This window comes from Phoca vitulina, unplaced genomic scaffold, assembly GCF_004348235.1.
Source record: "Phoca vitulina isolate PV1807 unplaced genomic scaffold, GSC_HSeal_1.0 scaffold15, whole genome shotgun sequence".
Classification (NCBI taxonomy): Eukaryota; Metazoa; Chordata; class Mammalia; order Carnivora; family Phocidae; genus Phoca; species Phoca vitulina.
In genome coordinates this window covers 1,546,626-1,566,414 of record NW_022589718.1, presented here as the reverse complement: position 1 = coordinate 1,566,414, position 19,789 = coordinate 1,546,626, and the positions used below count along the sequence as shown (strand labels likewise).

At 41.8% G+C, this 19,789-nt stretch overlaps 1 protein-coding gene across 6 annotated transcripts in view; it reads right to left on the bottom strand.

The window, feature by feature from the left end:
* Positions 1-1,179: 1,179 nt before the first annotated feature.
* The window catches only part of INTS10 (integrator complex subunit 10), a 40,497-nt gene continuing 21,887 nt past the window's right edge, over positions 1,180-19,789 (bottom strand). For 4 of the 6 annotated variants that reach the window (XM_032413282.1, XM_032413283.1, XM_032413286.1 and 1 more), the window contains 5 exons: positions 9,791-9,870; positions 8,552-8,714; positions 7,562-7,655; positions 4,589-4,666; positions 1,180-2,417 (listed from right to left, as the gene is read on the bottom strand). In XM_032413282.1, coding sequence (XP_032269173.1) covers positions 2,261-2,417; positions 4,589-4,666; positions 7,562-7,655; positions 8,552-8,714; positions 9,791-9,870 — 572 coding nt within the window. In that variant the 3' untranslated portion in view covers positions 1,180-2,260. The remainder of the gene's footprint in view (positions 2,418-4,588; positions 4,667-7,561; positions 7,656-8,551; positions 8,715-9,790; positions 9,871-19,789) is intronic. The other 2 variants (XM_032413284.1, XM_032413285.1) reach the window with 1 other exon arrangement.

Genomic DNA, 19,789 nt, shown 5'->3' with positions numbered 1-19,789 from the left:
ACTGGGGGTCCAATGTGAACTGAGCCAGTTCCCTGGAAAAAAAGGCTGGAGACTTTTTAAAGGTTGGGGGTGCTAAGGGAAAGGCAGTGAGGGGTGTGATGGGGTTCATCTGTGTGACAAGGCCATCTGGATTTGTGAGTTGGCGCTTCTCCCATCTTTATGATGGGAGGTGGTGGGGCAGGTTGAAGCAAGGTGCCCACCTGAACTAGGCCTTTCTCCTCCTGGATATTTATGTTTCGGAGACATCTTGGGTCCTTATGGAGATGGTTTCCGGTGGTAGTTTCACATCTCAAAGGGCAGCAGAAGGATTTATAATTGCCAGCTTTCTAAAAATAACTCTAGGAGGGGGTTCAGGGACCTATCTGCTCATCACCATGTTTTGGCCGAATCAAATACGTTCTGCGAATGTGCAGCTTTCTCAGGTGGGCATTTTAAGGGGGTCTAGGGTCATCCTGGGTACGCGGCCTTATGCTGCTAGAAGCTGTGCTGGAGTCTGGTCATGTCTCAGTGCAAGAGGTGTGGATGGGTCCTCATGAGCCAGAGGTCAGCAGTCCTGCCCCGCCCTGCCTTGTCTGCAAACTTGGGTCTGAGTTCCCATTTTATTCTATGGCATTTCCCCTGCAATTCTGCACACACGGGTGGCACCACTGAATTAAAAAAAAAAAAAAAAAGATTGGTTCTTTTATCTGGTGCCTACACATTTGGGTATCAGAAAGTCTTGTTTTGGGGCACCTGGGTGGCTCAGTTGGTTAAGCGACTGCCTTCGGCTCAGGTCATGATCCTGGAGTCCCTGGATCGAGTCCCACATCAGGCTCCCTGCTCGGCGGGGAGTCTGCTTCTCCCTCTGACCGTCCTCTCTCTCATGCTCTCTGTCTCTCATTCTCTCTCTCGCAAATAAAATCTTAAAAAAAAAAAATTAAAAAAAAAAAAAAAAAAGAAACAGCATAGTTTATATATTTGTAATCAACTCATATTAAATTGATAAACACTTTAAAACGAGGTAGGTGGAATATTTTCTGAGATCAGGTGTCTACTACTTAAACCACTTTATTGGTTTTAATACAGTTGACCCTTGAACAACACAGGTTTGAAAATGGGTCCATTTATACATAGATTTTTTACAGTTCGGTACTATAAATGTATTTTTCTTATGATTTTCTTACCATTTTTTCTCTAGCTTACTTGAAGAATATAGTATATAAATCATGCAACATACAAAATACGTGTTAATCAACATTTTGTGTCTCACTGTAAGGTGAGTAACCCCAGGTCAGCAAGGTTTCCAGTCAACAGTAGGCTATTAGTAGGTAAGTTTTTGGGGAATCAAGTTATAGGTGGATTTTCAATCGCGCGGGGGGGAGGGTGCTGTCGCCCCCAGATGCCCCCCCCGTTGTTCAAGGGTCAACTGTAGATCTAAAACTTTTAATGCAAAGTAATTAACTTCTTAGCCCTCTCATTCTTAAGTAGCCCCTAGAAACAAATATTTGTTAGATGTTTACCTGATATATTTCAGGACAGGCAAAGAAGAAAATAAACCTGCGAACTAACACTGGCCCAGCGGGACACACGAGGTGCCCTTCCACAGATGTCACGTGAGGGAAACCTCAGTCTTCACAGCCTGTGAGGGAAGTCCCATCATCTGTGTCTCAAGGCTGAGCCTGAGGCACAGGGGAGTTAACCTGTCTCAGTACAGGGCAGTAAGAGGCCGGGCCGAGCCAGGGCTGGGAGCCGGGCCACAGGGCACCCGGGCTCGGCGGGAGGGAGGAGGCGCCTTCCCTGGGCTGCTGCACAGACCCCCACCCACAGCTCCCTCACTGGAAGTTCACTCAAGTTCATTCTGGCGTAAAGGTTTTTGGTATTAAAACTTCCTGAATGAAAAGGTCTGAAAGTAGGTTGGTATGTAATACCTACCAATGCCTAACTATGAATAAGACCTTGAGATCATGAATAATATTCATTTAAGTAAAGCACACTCTTGTTCAGAAACTCTCAAGAACTGAAATACATTTTTAAAAGCCCCAAACTTAGGATGATTTTTATTTACAAAACAGGTTCTTGTTTTACAAAAATTACAAAAAATGACTCTGAAAAATAGAAATAGCGTCTCAGACTCTTGGGAACTACTTTTAAGCAACCAAGGAGTTGGAACTCAGAAGGTTTTCTTCTAAGAGTTGTAACGGCAACATTTATGAATGCTTTATGTCTTCACAAAAACTCCCACGGCTCGGAGCTGCCTTTCCTCCGGCGGAAAGGGCTCCGGTCAGGCCAGAGTCTGAAGGAGCAAGATCTTCTCGTTGATGCAGAACCTGTGCAGCACGACCATCAAGTTCTCGCCGCAGCGGGACACCTGGCGCTCCATGGCCAGGCGGAAGTCCTCCTTCACGCCCTTGGTGATGCCCCGAGTGACCGTGTGGTGCCTGAGGGCAGCGACAGGGAAACAGATGGACACCAGTTAGCGCCGGCATCACTGGTCAGTGTTTCTGGGGCAGGAGTAAAACCTGACTGAAATCTAAGTTTAAGTAAAAAAAATTCAAAAAGGAAGAAAAGCCCTAACCAAACAATCCCCCTACCCGTTCCTTCTCAGAAAGACATAAAACTAGAGACACGTTTCCCACTCAGTAAAAGGCTATTTTAAACATCTAAACGTCTGGTAAAATGCCAGCTGCTTTGCTTCTGGACTCTTGCAGCTCTGACACTATGCATCCCTGTGCTGACCTGTGCACGGTTCTGTCACTTTGGGCCAACTGGGCCCAGTCCACATGGCCCCACAGTTCGTGTCCGGACAAGGCAGCCGAGTGCAGAGGCAGCAGCAGGGAGGAGGGAAGCCAGAATGAGCCAGTCACCACACTGAGCTGGGGCCGGGGGCTCTGTGGTGAGGCTCAGAAAGGCCTGGGGCTTGTGCTGGGCCACTGGGGTTCCAAGTGCATTGCTCTCCGGTGATGCCAGAACAGGACAGCTCTGCTAAGTGCTGAGCCCATCCAGACTCACGTCTGTCTGAGAAGCAGCAGGAGGAGTTGGAGGTCCCAAGACAAGAGTCTGGCAGGGGTGGGGAGAGAGAAGCTGACTCACTGAAGAACAGCCAGTGCCCTGCAAAAGCCTACTGGGGACCAGATGTGGTCCACGTGCTCAGGAGACGTGCACGTCTGTGGAAGGGTCAGTGGGAGCACGAGAAAAGTTCTAGCTACGCCCGAAAGCTGTGCTGTGGAGAAGGAGTTCACAAAGGAAATCCCAGAAAACTTAAGACGTCAAAATGAAGAAAGGAAAAGAAAAATCTAGCAAAACTCAATGGGTTGTTAAAAGGAAAGGAGTTTCAACTACCGGGTCAGTAGTTTAGTAGATTAGACCAATAGAAGGCACCTCCATTCCCCACCTCGACTGCCTAACTTCCCTCAGACACAGTAGCAGGGATTTAAAATTAGATTTTTATGTATTGGCCAAAACAAAACTGTCGAAACCACTCTAAAATGTTCCTGTTTTTTTTTTTTTTTAAACTTGTTTATTGTCATATAAAACAGTACAACAGAAGTCAAAAAGTTGCAATGCAACAGAAGAAAAAACAAAACTCAGCTCTGTCAGACTAGCAAAGATACTACACGACAGTCTACAATGCCCGTGGGCATTCGGAAGAACTACGCCGACGGCAGCAGTGCCAGGGAGAAAACACAGTTCTCTGTGGACGTTTCTAGTGAAGTCGGCTGGTTAACTCAGTAATAAGGACGTGGCATCAGTGGGGCTGAGCCCATGAGGCCCACTGGGAATAGGCGTAGACCCACTGAAGCCATCCCGAGATGCTGTTCTTCTGGGTCCCAGACTGCAACCCCTGATGGGAGCCAACCCTTGAGCAACTGAGAATTACTGGTATTTGCAGACAACTAGCTAAAGGGCTTTGAAAGCTCAAAGCAAACTTTTCCCTTCGTGCTAGTACAAATATAATAAAATGTTGTGTCCTGCTGATCATGGTTCAATGGTATTGTTTCTACAGATAAAGCAGTACAACTCCATTATATTTCTATCAGTTTCTATCCCTCTGGTGAGTTTGGATGAAGAAGAGCATTAGTTAGCTTCTGTGGTTAAGGACAGGAGAAATCAGCTAATAAATGCAGCATACCAAGTATTTTCAGTTTAGAAAGGGAAGGTCTGAAAAATCAGTAAATGCTGTGCTAAGGCCCGGTTAGACCAGAACATCGACACTGCTCACTAATATGACAATCCACGAACAAAATTTACTTAAAATGAGCTCCGGCATCCTTAAATATTTATGACTGAATGCCTTATGTTTTATCAAAAGAGAATCACAGTCTAGAGCCTAACCTAAGGTGTGCTTAACCTACACGGTTTTATATAACTTTTTTTTTTCCAGATCCATAATGATTTTTAAATCGAACACAAAAACACTGGCAACTTATGGAAAAAAAATAAGAAATGTTACAATATTACAACCAGATGGTTTGCCAAGGAATGCAGAACAAATTAAAAAAATAAATAAAGCATGAAAAAGAGCACTGAGGAACAGAGAGCTGGAAACCATGGGCAGTACGACATGTTGACAAAACGGCACACTATGAGCAGGTGTTTTTCCACGTGGTACCTGTCAGCAGTCTGTATGCTGGGCTGAAGCACAGGTAAGAATTCCTGCTGCAGTAACCCCATGGGAGGGCTAGAAGGCCTTTAAAAAACAGCAAACAGCAGCATTCAAACACCCACACCGACTCACCCTGCACTGCAAAAACAACACGCCAGAGAAAATGCACAAGACTGGAACAGACTATGCAGAAACCCTTGAACCTCTACGGGCCCCCGGCCTCAGCGGTGTCTTTCGGGAGGACGGGAGAAGCTAGCAGTCCTCTCCCTGCACCTGCTGCTGGGGCACGTCCAGAGCATCTTGTTCCTGGGCCCCGAGCTCAGGCCACTCGAGATTTGGTGTAAAAGCAACCACCAAGGAAGAGGATGACGAGACGCAATTGAACAGCAGTGCGGAGAGGGGGTCACACTTGAGAAGACACATTTTTGAATCCAGCCTCCTTCACTCTCCATTCTGCTCATGCCCCCGCCAATCCCAGAGATAAACTTGGGGGCTTTTGATAACTATCTTTGCCAGGATTGAAGCCCCGAACTGAAGAGGCCCTTCCAGGACGACTAGAGGGGCTGGCAATGTTTTTGATCAAGAAAGGTTGAGCCTGAATTTCAAAAAGTATTGAGAAAAAGGAACAGATGTGGGGGGGGAGGGGAGGGAAGAAGTCTGGGACCCATGGCTTTACAGAATTCGAAACAAAGATTTGTGCACAGGACATGTTTTTTCCATTTTCACCCAGTCTAATGCAACTATGGTACTGCAAATATCGGCAAAGAAATAGTTCTCTATTTAAAAATACGTAAGGACAAAGCGTCTTTGTTCTGTTGGTCAGGCCCCGGGCGCCCTCAGGTTGGGACCCGCTAGCATCCGAGCAGACCAGACGGACTCACAACCTTACCCAAGGGGAGGGCTGTGCACTGCTCACAACACCTCTGCCACTCGGCTGGAGGCGCCACCCAAAAGGTCTGCGATGGCGTCAGAGAATTTGTTTGGAACCAAAGGGAAAAGCAATATAGATCGTTTTACTCAAGATTCTAGTCCTACCCCCTTAGTAAGAGCTCTCTGGCTTTATGCAGCTTGCTTCTCCCGCTGGCTAGGCATAAGTAATCTCAAATGCAGGCTTCAACTGAACTTTGAGACTCGCACGGTGAAGACTGGGCAAATTTCTAGAAGGTCAGCTCCCTACGTAACAGTCCCTATTCTTGCTTCCAAACAGAACAGCAGGTTTCCTAAGAGGCTTACTGGTCTTCTACAGGGTGTTAGAAGACATTAAAGTTTATACTGACCAAGGTGGGAGAGCCTGGAATTCTCTCCAAAGTCTAGAAATGCATGCTGTGCATCCCTGCCTTGCCCTAAACAACTCTTTACAGTGATATTTATTATCTGGGTGTCCGAGAGCGCCTGCTTTCATCCCTTGTCCTAGAGGTTGTCTGCATGAAACCATGTCACTGTTTGGCTCGATACAAACTGGCTACAGAAGAAAGGTTCAGGATAATGAAGTTCGAGATCCAACTGTTGATTTTGTAACAGTCCATTCACTCATATTTCCACAGTTAAGCACTATCTGAAGTGAGATATCATCTATAAGCTTAACCCTAAGCAAATGTAGTTGATTCTAAGGCTGTTCCTATATTATGATAATTTGTACAGTAAGCGTTAATGTGAATTAACTAAAAAGTTATTAATATTAGGTATGTTTTATATATCCAGCCTCAAAACCTAGAAATCTTTTATTTTTAAGCCCACAAAAAGGGTTACCTAAGTTCCCATATCAACAAGTCATCTTCGTTCTCGACCACTGTTAAGAATATTTTTACCATGCAATTATTTGGCCCCTAGTTTTTATTTGCAGTCTTAGGGAAGGGAATGGAGATGGGAAGATGAGCATGTCCAGCCCATCTTGCCTAAGCCACCTAATGCATATCTCGTGTTTTCAAAAAACAGCACTTGTTCTTTTAATTTAGACGTTTAGAATATCCATTAATACTATTTACAAGACGAAGGACAAAACCCCACTTAATCTTCCCATTCTTTAGAATGGATTCCCTAAGACCCTCTTCTCGATAGGAGTAAAGTAATGTTTGCGATTACACATAGCCACAATGCACATCTCATGCTTCCCTCTCAACATTTCTAAGGCTCTACAAAGACAGAAGGTGTGGAAAACTCATTCATTTTGCAATTGAGAGAAAAAGGACAAGGTTTTCAGCCTTAGCAACACTCCCTTCTCACTTGGGGCTCAGTCTCTTGCAGTGACTCTAACTGACTCACGGCCATGCTGAGTCTGCAGGACGCAAAGGAGGAAGTATGAAAATAAAGCTACACGTGGCATTAACAGCACAGAGGATCTATTACCCAAACTACAATGAGTACTGAAGGATAGAAGCAAGATTTATGAGCTATTTAAAAATCATAAATGGTCATTAACTTCATCTAGGTGTGGGAGGGCACTGCCCGAGAGCAGACCCCCCACCACCATTTCTTGGGGCAGGGGTGTTTTTCTTAGAGGCACTAGACCCGGCTAGTTTCCCTTGCACTGTGCAAGCAATGACTGCTTGGGAAGCCTTCAAATAAATACTAAAATCCAAGTACAGTTTATAAATAAAGTCTGTAGCTTTTCCTAATCCATTACAATTTTAATTAAGCATGCCTCTTTCTTAATTAAAAACATTTATGTCTCACCAAAAATTTATAGGATTAGCCTGTAAATTTTGGAAAGGAAAAGATACCATGAATGAGACTTCCGTTTAGTGAAAAGGTTTCAAAAGTGACAGAAATATCCCAATTTAAACAATGCTTTATCAGAAACGTAGTTAAGGAAACACCAAATTTCAAAAGGTACCCAGAATCAAATCTACTCTCAAAAACAGGGACCAGGTTTGGATTCCTTTCTGTGAAACTTCTCAAAGCTACAGAAACTTACAAATATTTCCTACAAGCACATGAAAGGTGAGCACTTAGCATGGGACAGCAAGACAGCATACTTACTTGATCAGCATTCCTTGATTGGGCAGTAATTCCAGATGAATTTTCCCACCTTCCTGAGTTCTTAAGTAGGCGAATTCCTCCAGCATATCGATATCTGCAGGCCAGATTCAGGTTAACCACGTGCAGAAACAAGGTGCCCTGCTCTCTCGGAGGAGGACTGGGCTGGCAGTGACCGAGTGACTTGCCCAAGGCCACCCCGCTAACCAGAGTCAGTACCGGAACCCAGGCCGGTCTGATTCCCAAACTGACGATTCTTGTACCAACCAGACCACCTCGTAAAGATAAATATGTTTCTCCTACAGATGCTAATTAAACAGATTCTATATGATCATAACAGCAAAATCTTTTGTTTTCTTAGTAAGAAATGAAAGAGGCAGTGGGGGTGCTGGATCCCCGGAAACGGCGCTTGGACAAGGGCAGCACGTTCCTCACAAGTCGAAGGTGGTCTTTCCCTAACAACAGTGTGAAACACGACACTCCCTACGGCCGAAAGCAGCTGCTGCGCCGGGCCGCACGTGTGGTGGGTTCTCAGTGGCAGTTGTAACAGCTGTGACACGGTGCTCTAACAGCTGACCCCGGGGGACAGCCAGTGCCCCCAGGAGAGGCCCCACGAGGCCCTGTGCTGACAGATGAAGGCCCATGAACTATTCTATTCTCCGGCCTCACCAGTCGCTCTGGGCCTCTCGGGAACCTGAAGGCTATTGATGTAGGCATCTCGGGTACCTGCCTAGAAGTCGATGGAGGTGGAAAGTGGAGCTGAGCTGACTGTATTCCTGATTCCGTGCATCACCTCTGTGAAGCCTTTTAGGACTCTCATTGAGACCAACTGCCACAGGCCCATTTTTAATCGTCATTCTTCCTCTCTTCCCCCCAAATAGTGAAAACCAGTATTTCTACCTGGAATGATTCATTCACTCTTGTACCATGCATTTATTCTAAAAAAAAAAAAAAAAGTCAGAATTTCTTATGCTCACACAGGAAAAAGGATACTTGTAACATAGTTGAAAAAATTCTCGTATTGGAAATTTCCTTGTTGGCAAATCTTACTGACAGCTTTCAAGAAAAGATTCTCTCCCCGTGGCCACTCTTGCTGAAGCAAGACAATCACGTGGCCCAGCGCCATGTCGTCCCTGCTGTCCGCGAAAGCTCGGAGCTGCAAGACAAGGATTTGTGCAGACATGGAAGGAAAAGGAAATCATAGGGTGATCTTAAATATACCAAATAGCACTTCCTGAAAAAATGCCGCTATATGAAAATGTGTGATCTAGGGAACAAAGCAGAACATACACTTGCCACACAAACAACACGACTGCCTTCTGAGGGGGGTGGGTCCCAACCACAGAAGCCTGGCTTCCCTCTGTGCTGGGAACAAGGTCACTGAGCATCCTGACGGGAGCTGGACATGCCTGGCAGGCCTGAAGCTCGACTTTGGGGAAAGGGCAAGAGAAGCTGAGTGGTTCTGTATGGCACAGAGAAGGATTTGGGGATTTCTTTGAAGGGGGCAGTTGCTGGTAGAGGGTGGGCCAGAAGGCGAGTAGGAGAGAAGGGTTTGAGGAGAACATGGACTGGGGAGCAGAAAGGCAGCGAGCAACAAGGAAGGAAGTGGCAGTGTGAAATGCAGAACCGGCCCAAGGACTAAATGAGGAGCTAGGCCCCAAATCACACTTTAAATTGTTTCTGTTGCCCCAAGGGATTCTGGCAATGAGTGAAGTCTGGGAATTACAGCCCTAAAACAGAGACCCAGTACTGCTATTCTCTTGCTCACAAACCTTGGTGAAATGCACCTGCAGCCAAGGGCCTGGCGTTCTTCCAACAGCCTGTAAACCTTCCCAGCTCTGCTGGTGTTCACCTTAAAGCCTGAAATGCTTTCACCCCCCGCCCCACCCCACCCCACCCCTCCCCCATCTTTAGGATAACAAACCCACCATCCCTCTATGAACCCAAGGGCATTTGTAATCTCTTCTTCTAGCTAATATATTCTGACATACGTTAATTCATACAATCTTACTGACCATCTCTACGGGCAGGTTATTTGGATAACTGTCACGCTTATTGGTAAACTGCTCGAGGACGGGGATCATTTCCTACTCATTTGTGCCTAGTGCAGTCCACAGTTGGTATTTGTTCATCGCTAGCCCATGTGCTCTCCCCACGACACCAAGTCACTCCAGATCATCAGAACAGTGTTCCAAATTAAACTGCGTTCATGCTAATCGGCCTTCAGCTTACCTTAAAGCAAGCCAGCATTAGATGCAGGCAGAACGGCATGATAGCCTTGCTGGTACAAGGCAGCAACTTCAGATCTGAACCTGTGGGCAAAAGTCCACAATATGTCTGTTATGAGCAAAGAAAACAGCTTGGAAAAGCATGTATTTAAGATGCTTTCCAGAAAAAAAAGATAAGCAACAGTCACATGGTTTCAAATATAGTTAAACCACGATTATATTTAGTGATGGTGAAATTGGTTTTTGAATGATCTCTGGATTTCATTTATCAATCTTCTTTCCTAACCTTGCTTAAATACTTTTTATTACAAAACATTTCAAATGTAGAGAAACAAACACAGGTGTTTGTAATACTGTGTTCAACACTCAGCTGTATAAAATGTTAACTTTTTGCTTTAAAGATTTTAATATAAAGTATCACAAATTTAGTTGAAACCTCTTGTGCACCTTGTCAGCTGTCCCTTCCCTTCTCCCTAAAGTAACTATTATCCTGAAGGCGCTGTTTTTCATTCCTCTGCAACAACAGAGGAAAGTTTTGCAAGTTTTCAGTCTACTATATAAATGGTGTCATATTGTATGCATCCTTCTGCAAACTGTTTTTGATACTAATACTATAGCTCTAGTTCATTGATTTTCAATGTCTATACAGTACTCTGCTATTTACATATGTCACAATTCATTTATCCATTCTTTTATGGTGCAGTGAGATGTCCAATTTTTCACTATTACAAACAATGCTAAAGTAAACATTCTTATATGTATTTTCTTGTGCACTTGTGGGAAAGAAACTTCAGGCAATAGTTTTCAGACCAAGACCTTAATCCTTTCCTTTATGGTGTGTGCTCTTTATAACCTAAATCCTTCTCTACCCTGAGGATGAAATTAGCAAGAAATCATGGAGATCCTGTATATACATATTTACATATGTTTATGTACCTAAAACAAAAGGTTCATGAAATACAATTTACCTTTTTTACAGGAGATGAACTCATTTTAGTAATAATATTATATTCTATCTCATTAAAAGAAGAAAATGGTTGAAATTCATTACCTGGGGGGCTGAGGACCCACGTTTGAAAAGCACTGATCTAAGGGATTTAACTAGAAGAGGTATGTAACTAGGTAATGAGATGTTCAACCTGGAATAGCTAAACTGGTCTCCACAGTGATGGTATGAGTTTATACACCTTCCAGAAGGAGACGGGCAATGTGTGTCTTCACATCCGACAGTATTGCCACTCTGAATTCTGACGTGTCTGATATGGTAGCTTACTGTTTTAATCCGAATTTCCCATATTGCTAATAGGTTGAGAATCCTTTCAAATAGTTTATGGTCATTTGGATTTCTGCTTGTGAATCTGTTGTTCATATTCTTTGCTTGTTTTTCTATGAGGGGTTGGCTGGTTGTTTCTTACTGGTTTGAAGCAGCTCTTTCAAAAGTTTGATTCTATGTGCTGGATAACTTTCTTGCAGGCTAAGGCTTATCCTGTCACTTTGATCACAGTATCTTTTGTTGGTATTTTAATTTTAATGTGACTAAATTTACTAATCTTTTCCTTTCTGTTGTGTGCTTTTTGTAGCCTAAATCCTTCTCTACTTAGAAGGCCCAAATAATCTTTTCTTCTAAAAGCTTGAAAGTTTTACTTTCCATTTTTAATCTTAAAATTTAAATAATTATTTTGTAGTGTGAAGGAGGGATCACATTTTTGTTGTTTTTACATTTGGATTGATTGCCCCACTACCACTTATTGGGTAAACTCATGCTTGGCCCACCAAATTGTAATACCACCTGTTTCTTGGTTCTCTATTCTGTTCCATCCATCAGTCTCTATGCCAACACTACAGTATCTCTATTACTATAGCTTTAAAGTAAGTCTTGAAGTCAGCTAGGTCCAACCTTAACTACCTGATTTGCTTCTGTTTCACAGACACACTTTCTGAAGGGGTCTGGGCTATACCTTTTTTTTTTTAAAACCTCCCACGTACCTTAAACAGCTTCAATAATGATTAAGACTATCATGCTTTTGTCTTCTAGGAAATTTTAGTGTCCTAATAAATCTACCTACCAGTCACAAAGACCTTTTCTTCTTTTTTTTTAAAAATAAAAATAAATGTTTATTTGAAATTATATATTATGCCACATAGTTTACTTTTCTGTTACATATTATTTATTTTTTATTTAAATTCAATTAGTCAACATACAGTACATCATTAGTTTCAGATGTAGTGTTCAATGATTAATCAGGTGCCTATAACAGCCAGTGCTCATCACATCACATGCCCTCCTTAATGCCCATTGCCCTGTTAATTCCATCCCCCCACCCACCTCCACTCCAGCAACTCTGTTTGTTTCCTATACTTAAGAGTCTCTCATGGATTTTCTCCCTCTCTGAGGACTTCCCATTCAGTTTTCCCTCCCTTCCCCTATGATCCTCTGCACTGTTTCTTATATTCTTATATTTCACTTATGAGTGAAACCATATGACAATTGTCTCTGACTTCTTTTGCTCAGCATCATACCCTCCAGTTCCATCTACATTGATGTAAATGGTAAGTATTCATCCTTTCTGATGGCTGAGTAATATTCCATTGTATATATGAACCACATCTTCTTTATCCATTCATTTGTCAATGGACAAAATAGTTTGGCTATTGTGGACATTGCTGCTATAAACATTGGGGTGCACGTGCCTCTTTGGATCACTACATCTGTATCTCTGGGGTAAATACCCAGTAGTGCAATTGCTGGGTCATAGGGTAGCTCTTTTTTTAACTTTTGGAGGAACCTCCATACCGTTTTCCAGAGTGGCTGCACCAGCTTGCATTCTTACCAACAGCGTAAAATGGTTTCCCTTTCTCTGCACCCTTGCCAACATCTGTTGTTTCCTAAGTTAATTTTAGCTATTCTGACTGGTGTGAGGTGGTATCTCATTGTGGTTTTGATTTGTATTTCCCTGATGCTCAGGCATGTGGAGCATATTTTCATGTGTCTGTTGGCCATTTGTATGTCTTCTGTGGAGAAATGTCTGTTCACATCTTCTGCCCATTTCTTGACTGGATTGCTTTTTGGGTGCTGAATTTGATAAGTTCTTTATAGAGCTTGGATACTAGCCCTTTATGTTATGTCATTTGCAAATATCTTCTCCCATTCAGTAGGTTGCCTCTTACTTTGTTGACTGTTTCCTCTGCTGTGCAGAAGCTTTTTATCTTGATGAAGTCCCAATAGTTCATTTTTGCTTTTGTTTCCCTTGCCTTTGGAGACGTGTCAAGCAAGAAGTTGCTGTGGCTGAGGTCGAAGAGGTTACTGTCTGTGTTCTCTCCCCAAGGATTTTGATGGATTCCTGTCTCACATTTAGGTCTTTCATCCATTTTGAGTTTATCCTTATGTATGGTGTAAGAAAATGGTGCAGTTTCATTCTTCTGCATGTTGCTGTCCAGTTTTCCCAACACCATTTGTTGAAGAGACTGTCCTTTTTCCATTGGATATTCTTTCCTGCTTTGTTGAAGATCAGTTGACCAGAGAGTTGAGAGTCAACCAGAGTGCTGACCAGAGAGTTCCATTTCTGGGTTCTCTATTCTGTTTCATTGATCTATGTGTCTGTTTTTGTGCTAGTATCATATGGTCTTGATGATGACAGCTTTGTAATAGAGCCTGAAGTCTGGCATTGTGATGCCACCAGCTTTGGTTTTCTTTTGCAACATTCCTCTGGCTATCCCGGGTCTTTTCTGGTTCCATACAAACTTTAGGATTGTTTGTTCCAGCTCTGTGAAAAATGTGAATGGTATTTTAACAGGAATTGCACTGAATGTGTAGATTGCTCTGGGTAGCAAAAACATTTTAACAATATTTATTCTTCCAATCCATGAGAATGGAAGTTTTTCCATTTCTTTGTGTCTTCCTCAATTTCTTTTGTAAGTGTTCTGTAGTTTTTAGAGTACAGATCCTTTACCTCTTTGGTTAGGCTTATTCCTAGGTATCTTATGGTTTTTGGTGCAATTGTAAATGGCATTGATTCCTTAAATTCTTTCTTCTGTCTCATTGTTAGTGTATAGAAATGCAACTGACTTTTGTGCATTGATTTCATATCCTGCCACGCTGAATTCCTGTATGAGTTCTAGCAATTTTGGGGTGGAGTCTTTTGGGTTTTCCACATGAACTATCATGTCATCTGCAAAAAGAGATAGTTTGACTTCTTCTTTGACAATCTGAATGCCTTTTATTTCTTTTTGTTGTCTGATTGTTGAGGTTAGGACTTCTAGTACTATGTTGAACAACAGTGATGAGAGTGGGCATCCCTGTCGTGTTCCTGACCTTAGGGGAAAAGCTCTCATTTTTTCCCCATTGAGAATGATATTCACTGTGGGCTTTTCGTAAATGGCTTTTATGATATTGAGGTATGTTCCCTCTATCCCTACACTGTGGAGAGTTTTAATCAAGAAAGGATGCTGTATTTTGTCAAATGCTTTTTCTGCATTAATTGAGAGGATCATACGGTTCTTGTCCTTCTTTTATGAATGTGATGTATCATGTTATTGATTTGTGAATGTTGAACCAGCCTCGCAGCCCAGGAATAAATCCTACTTGGTCGTGGTGAATAATCCTTTAATGTACTGTTGGATCCTATTGGCTAGGATCTTGGTGAGAATTCTGGCATCCATGTTCATCAGGGAAATTGGTCTGTAGTTCTCCTTTTTGGTGGGGTCTTTGTCTGGTTTTGGGATCAAGGTAACGCTGGCCTCACAGAACGAGTTTGGAAGTTTTCCTTACTTTTTTTTTTTAAACAGCTTCAGAAGAATAGGTATCAGTTCTTCCTTCAATGTTTGGTAGAATTCCCCTAGGAAGCCATCCGGCCCCAGACTCTTGTTTGTTGGGAGATTTTTGATTACTGCTTCAATTTCCTTGCTGGTTATGGGTCTGTTCAGGTTTTCTATTTTTTCCTGTTACAGTTTTGGTAGTTTATAAGTTTCCAGGAACGCATCCATTTCTTCCAGATCGCCTAAGTTGTTGACATATAGTTGCTCATAATATGTTTTGTTTTTAAAGATTTATTTATTTGAGAGAGACACAGCGCGAGAGGGAACACAAGCAGGGGGAGTGGGAGAGGGAGAAGCAGGCTTCCAGCAGAGCAGGGAGCCCGATGCGGGGCTCGATCCCAAGACCCTGAGATCATGACCTGAGCCACCCAGGCGCCCCTCATAACATGTTCTCAAAATTGTTTTTATCTCCTTGGTGTTGGTAGTGATCTCTCCTCTTTCATTCATGATTTTATTAATTTGGGTCCTTTCTTTTTTCTAAGTCTGGCTAGGGGTTTATTGATCTTATTAATTCTTCCAAGAACCAGCTTCTAGTTTCATTGATCTGTTCTACCATTCTTTTGGTTTCTATTTCATTGGTTTCTGCTCTAATCTTTATTATTTCTCTTCTCCTGTTCGGTTTAGGCTTTATTTGTTGTTCTTTCTCCACATCCTTTAGGTGTAAGATTAGCTTGTGTATTTGAGACTTTCCTAATTTTTTTTTTTTTAAAGATTATTTATTTATTTATTTGAGAGAGAGACACAGCGAGAGAGGGAACACAAGCAGGGGGAGTGGGAGAGGGAGAAGCAGGCTTCCCGCTGAGCAGGGAGCCCAATGTGGGGCTCGATCCCAGGACCCTGGGATCACGACCTGAGCCGAAGGCAGACGCTTAACTGACTGAGCCACCCAGGCGCCCCGGGACTTTTCTAATTTTTTGAGAAAGGCTTGTATTGCTATGTACTTCCCTCTTAGGACCACCTTTGCTGTATCCCAAAGGTTTTCAACAGTTGTATTTTCATTTTCATTTGTTTCCATGAATTTTTAATTCTTTCATTTCCTGGTTGACCCATTCATTCTTTAGTAGAATGCTCTTTAATCTCCAAGTGTTTCTTTCCAAATTTCCTCTTGTGACTGAGTTCAAGTTTCAAAGAACTGTGGTCTGAAAATATGCAGGGAATAATCCCAATCTTTTGGTACCAGCTGAGACCTGATTTGTGACCCAGTATGTGAACTATTCTGGAGAATGTTCCATGTGCACTTGAGAGGAATGTGCACTCTCTTGCTTTAAGAAGAAATGCTCTGTGTATATCTGTGAAGTCCATCTGGTCCAGTGTGTCATTCAAAGCCCTTATTTCCTTGTTGATCTTCTGCTTAGATGATCTGTCCATTGCTGTGAGTGAGGTGTTGACGTCTCCTACTATTATTGTGTTATTATCAATGTGTTTAATTTGGTTATTAATTGGTTTATATATTTGACTCCTCCCAAGGTAGGAGAATATTTATAATTGTTAGATCTTCTTGTTGGATAGACCCTTTAAGTGTGATATAGTGTCCATCTTCATCTCTTAGTAAGTCTTCGGTTTAAAACCTAATTTGTCTGATATGTGGATTGCTACCCCAGCTTTCTTTTGATGTCCATTAGCATGACAAAGGGTTCTCCACCCCCTCCCTGTCAATCAGGAGGTGTCTTTAGGTCTAAAATGAGTCTCTTGTAGACAGCATATGGATGGCTCTTGCTTTTTTTATTCAATCTGATACATTGCATCTTTTGTTTGGAGTATTTAACCCATTTACATGCAGAGTAACTATTGAAAGATGATGAATTTAGTGCCATTGTATTACCTACGAAGTCCCTGTTTCTGTAGACGGTCTCTGTTTCTTTCTGGTTTATTTTACTTTTGGGCTCTCTCTTCGCTTACAGGATCCCCTTTAATATTTCTTGCAGGGCTGTTTTAGTGATCACAAATTCTTTTAGTTTCTGTTTGTCCTGGAAGCTCTTTATCTCTCCTTCCATTCTCAATGACAGCCTTGCTGGATAAAGTATTCCTGGCTGCATGTTTTTCTCATTTAGCACCCTGAATATACCATGCCAGCCCCTCTGGCCTGCCAGGTCTCTGTGGATAGGTCTGCTGCCATTCCTACCCCTGTAGGTTAAGAACCTCTTGTCTGGAGCTGCTTTCAAGATTTTCTTTTTATCGCTGAAGTTTGCAAGCTTCACTAATATATGTCAGGGTGTTGATCTATTTTTATTGATTTTTGAGGGGGTGCGGTTCTCTCTACCTTTTGGATTTGAATGCCTGTTTCCTTCCCAGATTAGGTAAGTTCTCAGCTATGATTTGCTCAAATATAACTTCTGTCCCTCTCTCTCTCTTCTTCCTCTGGGACCCCAATAATTCTAATATTGTTTTGCTTTATGGTATTGCTGATTTCTCAAAGCCTCCCCTCATGGTCCATTAGTTGTTTTTCTCTTTTCCTCAGCTTCCTTCCTTTCCATCACCTTGTCTTCTACGTCACTGACTCTTTCTTCTGCCTCATTTACCCTAGCTGTTAGAGCATCCATTTTAGACTGCATCTCAGTTAAAGCATTTTTAATTTCAACCTGATTAGATCTCCTTTCTGCACTAAGAAATTCTGTATAGAGTTTTTTATGCTTTTTTCAAGCCTAGCTATTAACTTTATAATTGTTATACTGAATTCCATCTCTGACATCTTACTTATATCCATATCGATTAGATCTGTGGCAGAGTATTACCTCTGGTTCTTTCTTTTGTTGTGAATTCCTCCTTCTAGTCATTTTGCCCAGAGAAGAACGAATGAACGAGAGAACAAAATCAAAAATATCAACCACGACCCAAGACAAATACACACTACACGAATCTGAAGAGGTCAGAAACCAAAAAAGAAAAGAAAAAAAAAAAAGAGAAGAGAATATACTCTCCCAGGTGGACAAAACAGGGTGATCCACTTGGTCCTGGGTGTTACTTTGGTCTGTTTGTTAGAAGACACTAAATCCCAAAATTGTAAAGAAAGCAAAACCTTATATATATATTGAATACAGTGAAAGGAAGCCAAAAATGAAGAATATATTTATAAAATGTAAATGTAAAAATGAAAGTTAAAAAAAAAAAGACTTAAAAACAAAGAGTTGATCAAATAAGAAACTCGTTGAAAAAAAAAAAAAGGAAAATTTTAAACTGAAAGATAAAATGAATCAGAAAAAAACCTCAAATTCTATATACTATTTTCTCCTAGCACTGGAGTTTTGCAGTTCTGTGTGCTCTGTAAACTCAGTATTTGCCTGACGTTCCAGCTGGTCTTCTGGGGGGAAGGGCCTGCTGCCCTGATTCTCAGGTGTCTTTGCCTGGGCAGAGGTGCACTGCCTCTTGCCAGGGGGGTGGGATCCGTGTAAGCTATTTTGGGTTGCTCTATGTGGCTTTTGTTCCCTGAAGGCTTTCTGTGCTACTTTAGAGGATGAAAATAAAAATGGCCGATCTCCAGCCCTGGAGCTGAAAGATTGTGGCCCCTCTCTCTTCAGTAAGCCCTCAGGGAAAAGCAGTCTTCACTTTTGTGTACACCAAACTCTGAAGGCTCCTGTGGTTTGCACCCCACCAATCGTCCCAGGGAAAGGAGGAGGGTTACTCCAAGCCTGCCACTTGCAGGGCCCCCGCACGGACAGCAATACTTTTTCTTCCAAAAAATGTTATCATTTTAGCTTTTCCATTTAGTCTCAGCTCCATCTCAAATTAGTTTTTGTGAATAATATGACATGCTTGAGGATGTGGATTGCTTGAGGATCCTTTTTCTTTCTACACCAGAGGCCCTTTGTTCCAGCACCAATTGGTTGAAGAGTCCTTCCTTTCTCCAAAGAATTGCTCTGGTGCCTTCACTGAAAATCATCTGACCATATTTGTATGGGTCTCTTTCTGGATTTTTCACTCTTATGCCAATACCGTCTGGATAACTGTAGCTTTATATTAAAAGTCTTGCTATTAGGTAGGGTAAGTTGCCCAGTTTTGTTATCTTTTTCAAAACTGTTTCAGCTATTCTAGATTGCACTTCCCTATGGATTTGAGAATCAAATTTGTCAATTTCTACAAAAAAAGTCTGCTGGGATTTTGATTGGGATTGCACTGAGTCTATAAATACATTTGGGGAGAACTGGAACCCTAACACATATGAGTCTTCCAATCTATGAACATGATGTTGCACACTTTTCAATAAATTTGTCCCTAAGTATTTCATGTTTTTTGATGTTATTCTATTTGGAGATTCCGTAGGCCTGTCTCATGTAGCCACATACGTAGCCACAGTCTACATACGTTTTCTGTTTTCAAACTTTATGCCTTCCTTTTTCTTCCCTATTGTGCTGGCTACAAGCTCCAGTACGCTGAATTGAAGTGGTAAGAGCAAACACTCTTGTATTGTTGCTGATCTTGGGAAAAGCATTTGCTATTTCATAGTTAAGGATGCTGTTGAGGAACAACTATTTTAGTTTGCTAAGATTTTTTAAAAATCATGAATGATAAATGCAAACATAACAGAACCTATCTGTATCTATTAAGAGAATCATGTGATTTTTCTCCTTTACTATGCTGAAGTGGTGATATTACAGTGTATAATTTTTCTACATTAAACCACCTTTGCATTCCCAGTATACTTGGTCATATGTGTTATCCTTCTTATATACTGCTGTATTCAATTTGCTAAGATTTTTTGAGAATTTTGGAATCTATGTTTATGATGGATGCTGGCCTTTAATGTCCTTTTCTGGTAATGCTCTTATTTGGTTTTGCTGTTAGGTTATGTTGACCTTAAAAACTGAATTGGGAAGCGTTCCCTCTTTCTCTATTTTCTCCAAGGTGTAGGGTTGATGTTATTTCTTCCTAAGTGCCTGACAGAATTCACCAGTGAAGCCACTTTGATCTGGAGTTCTGTGGGAAAGTTTCTGATAACAGTTTAATTTTTTTGATAGATGTAGGAATATTCTTATTTTCTATTTCATTATGAGTCAGTTCTGGCAAGTTGTGTTTCTCAAGGAATTTTTCCGTTTCATCTAAATTGTTGAATTTATTGGCATAAAGTTATTAATAATTTATTCTCTTAATGTCCTTTTGATTTCAGTAGGATCTGTAGTGACATTCCTTCTTTCATTCCTGCTATCGGTAACTTGTGCTCACTTTCTCATCAATCTTGTTAGGAGTTTATCAA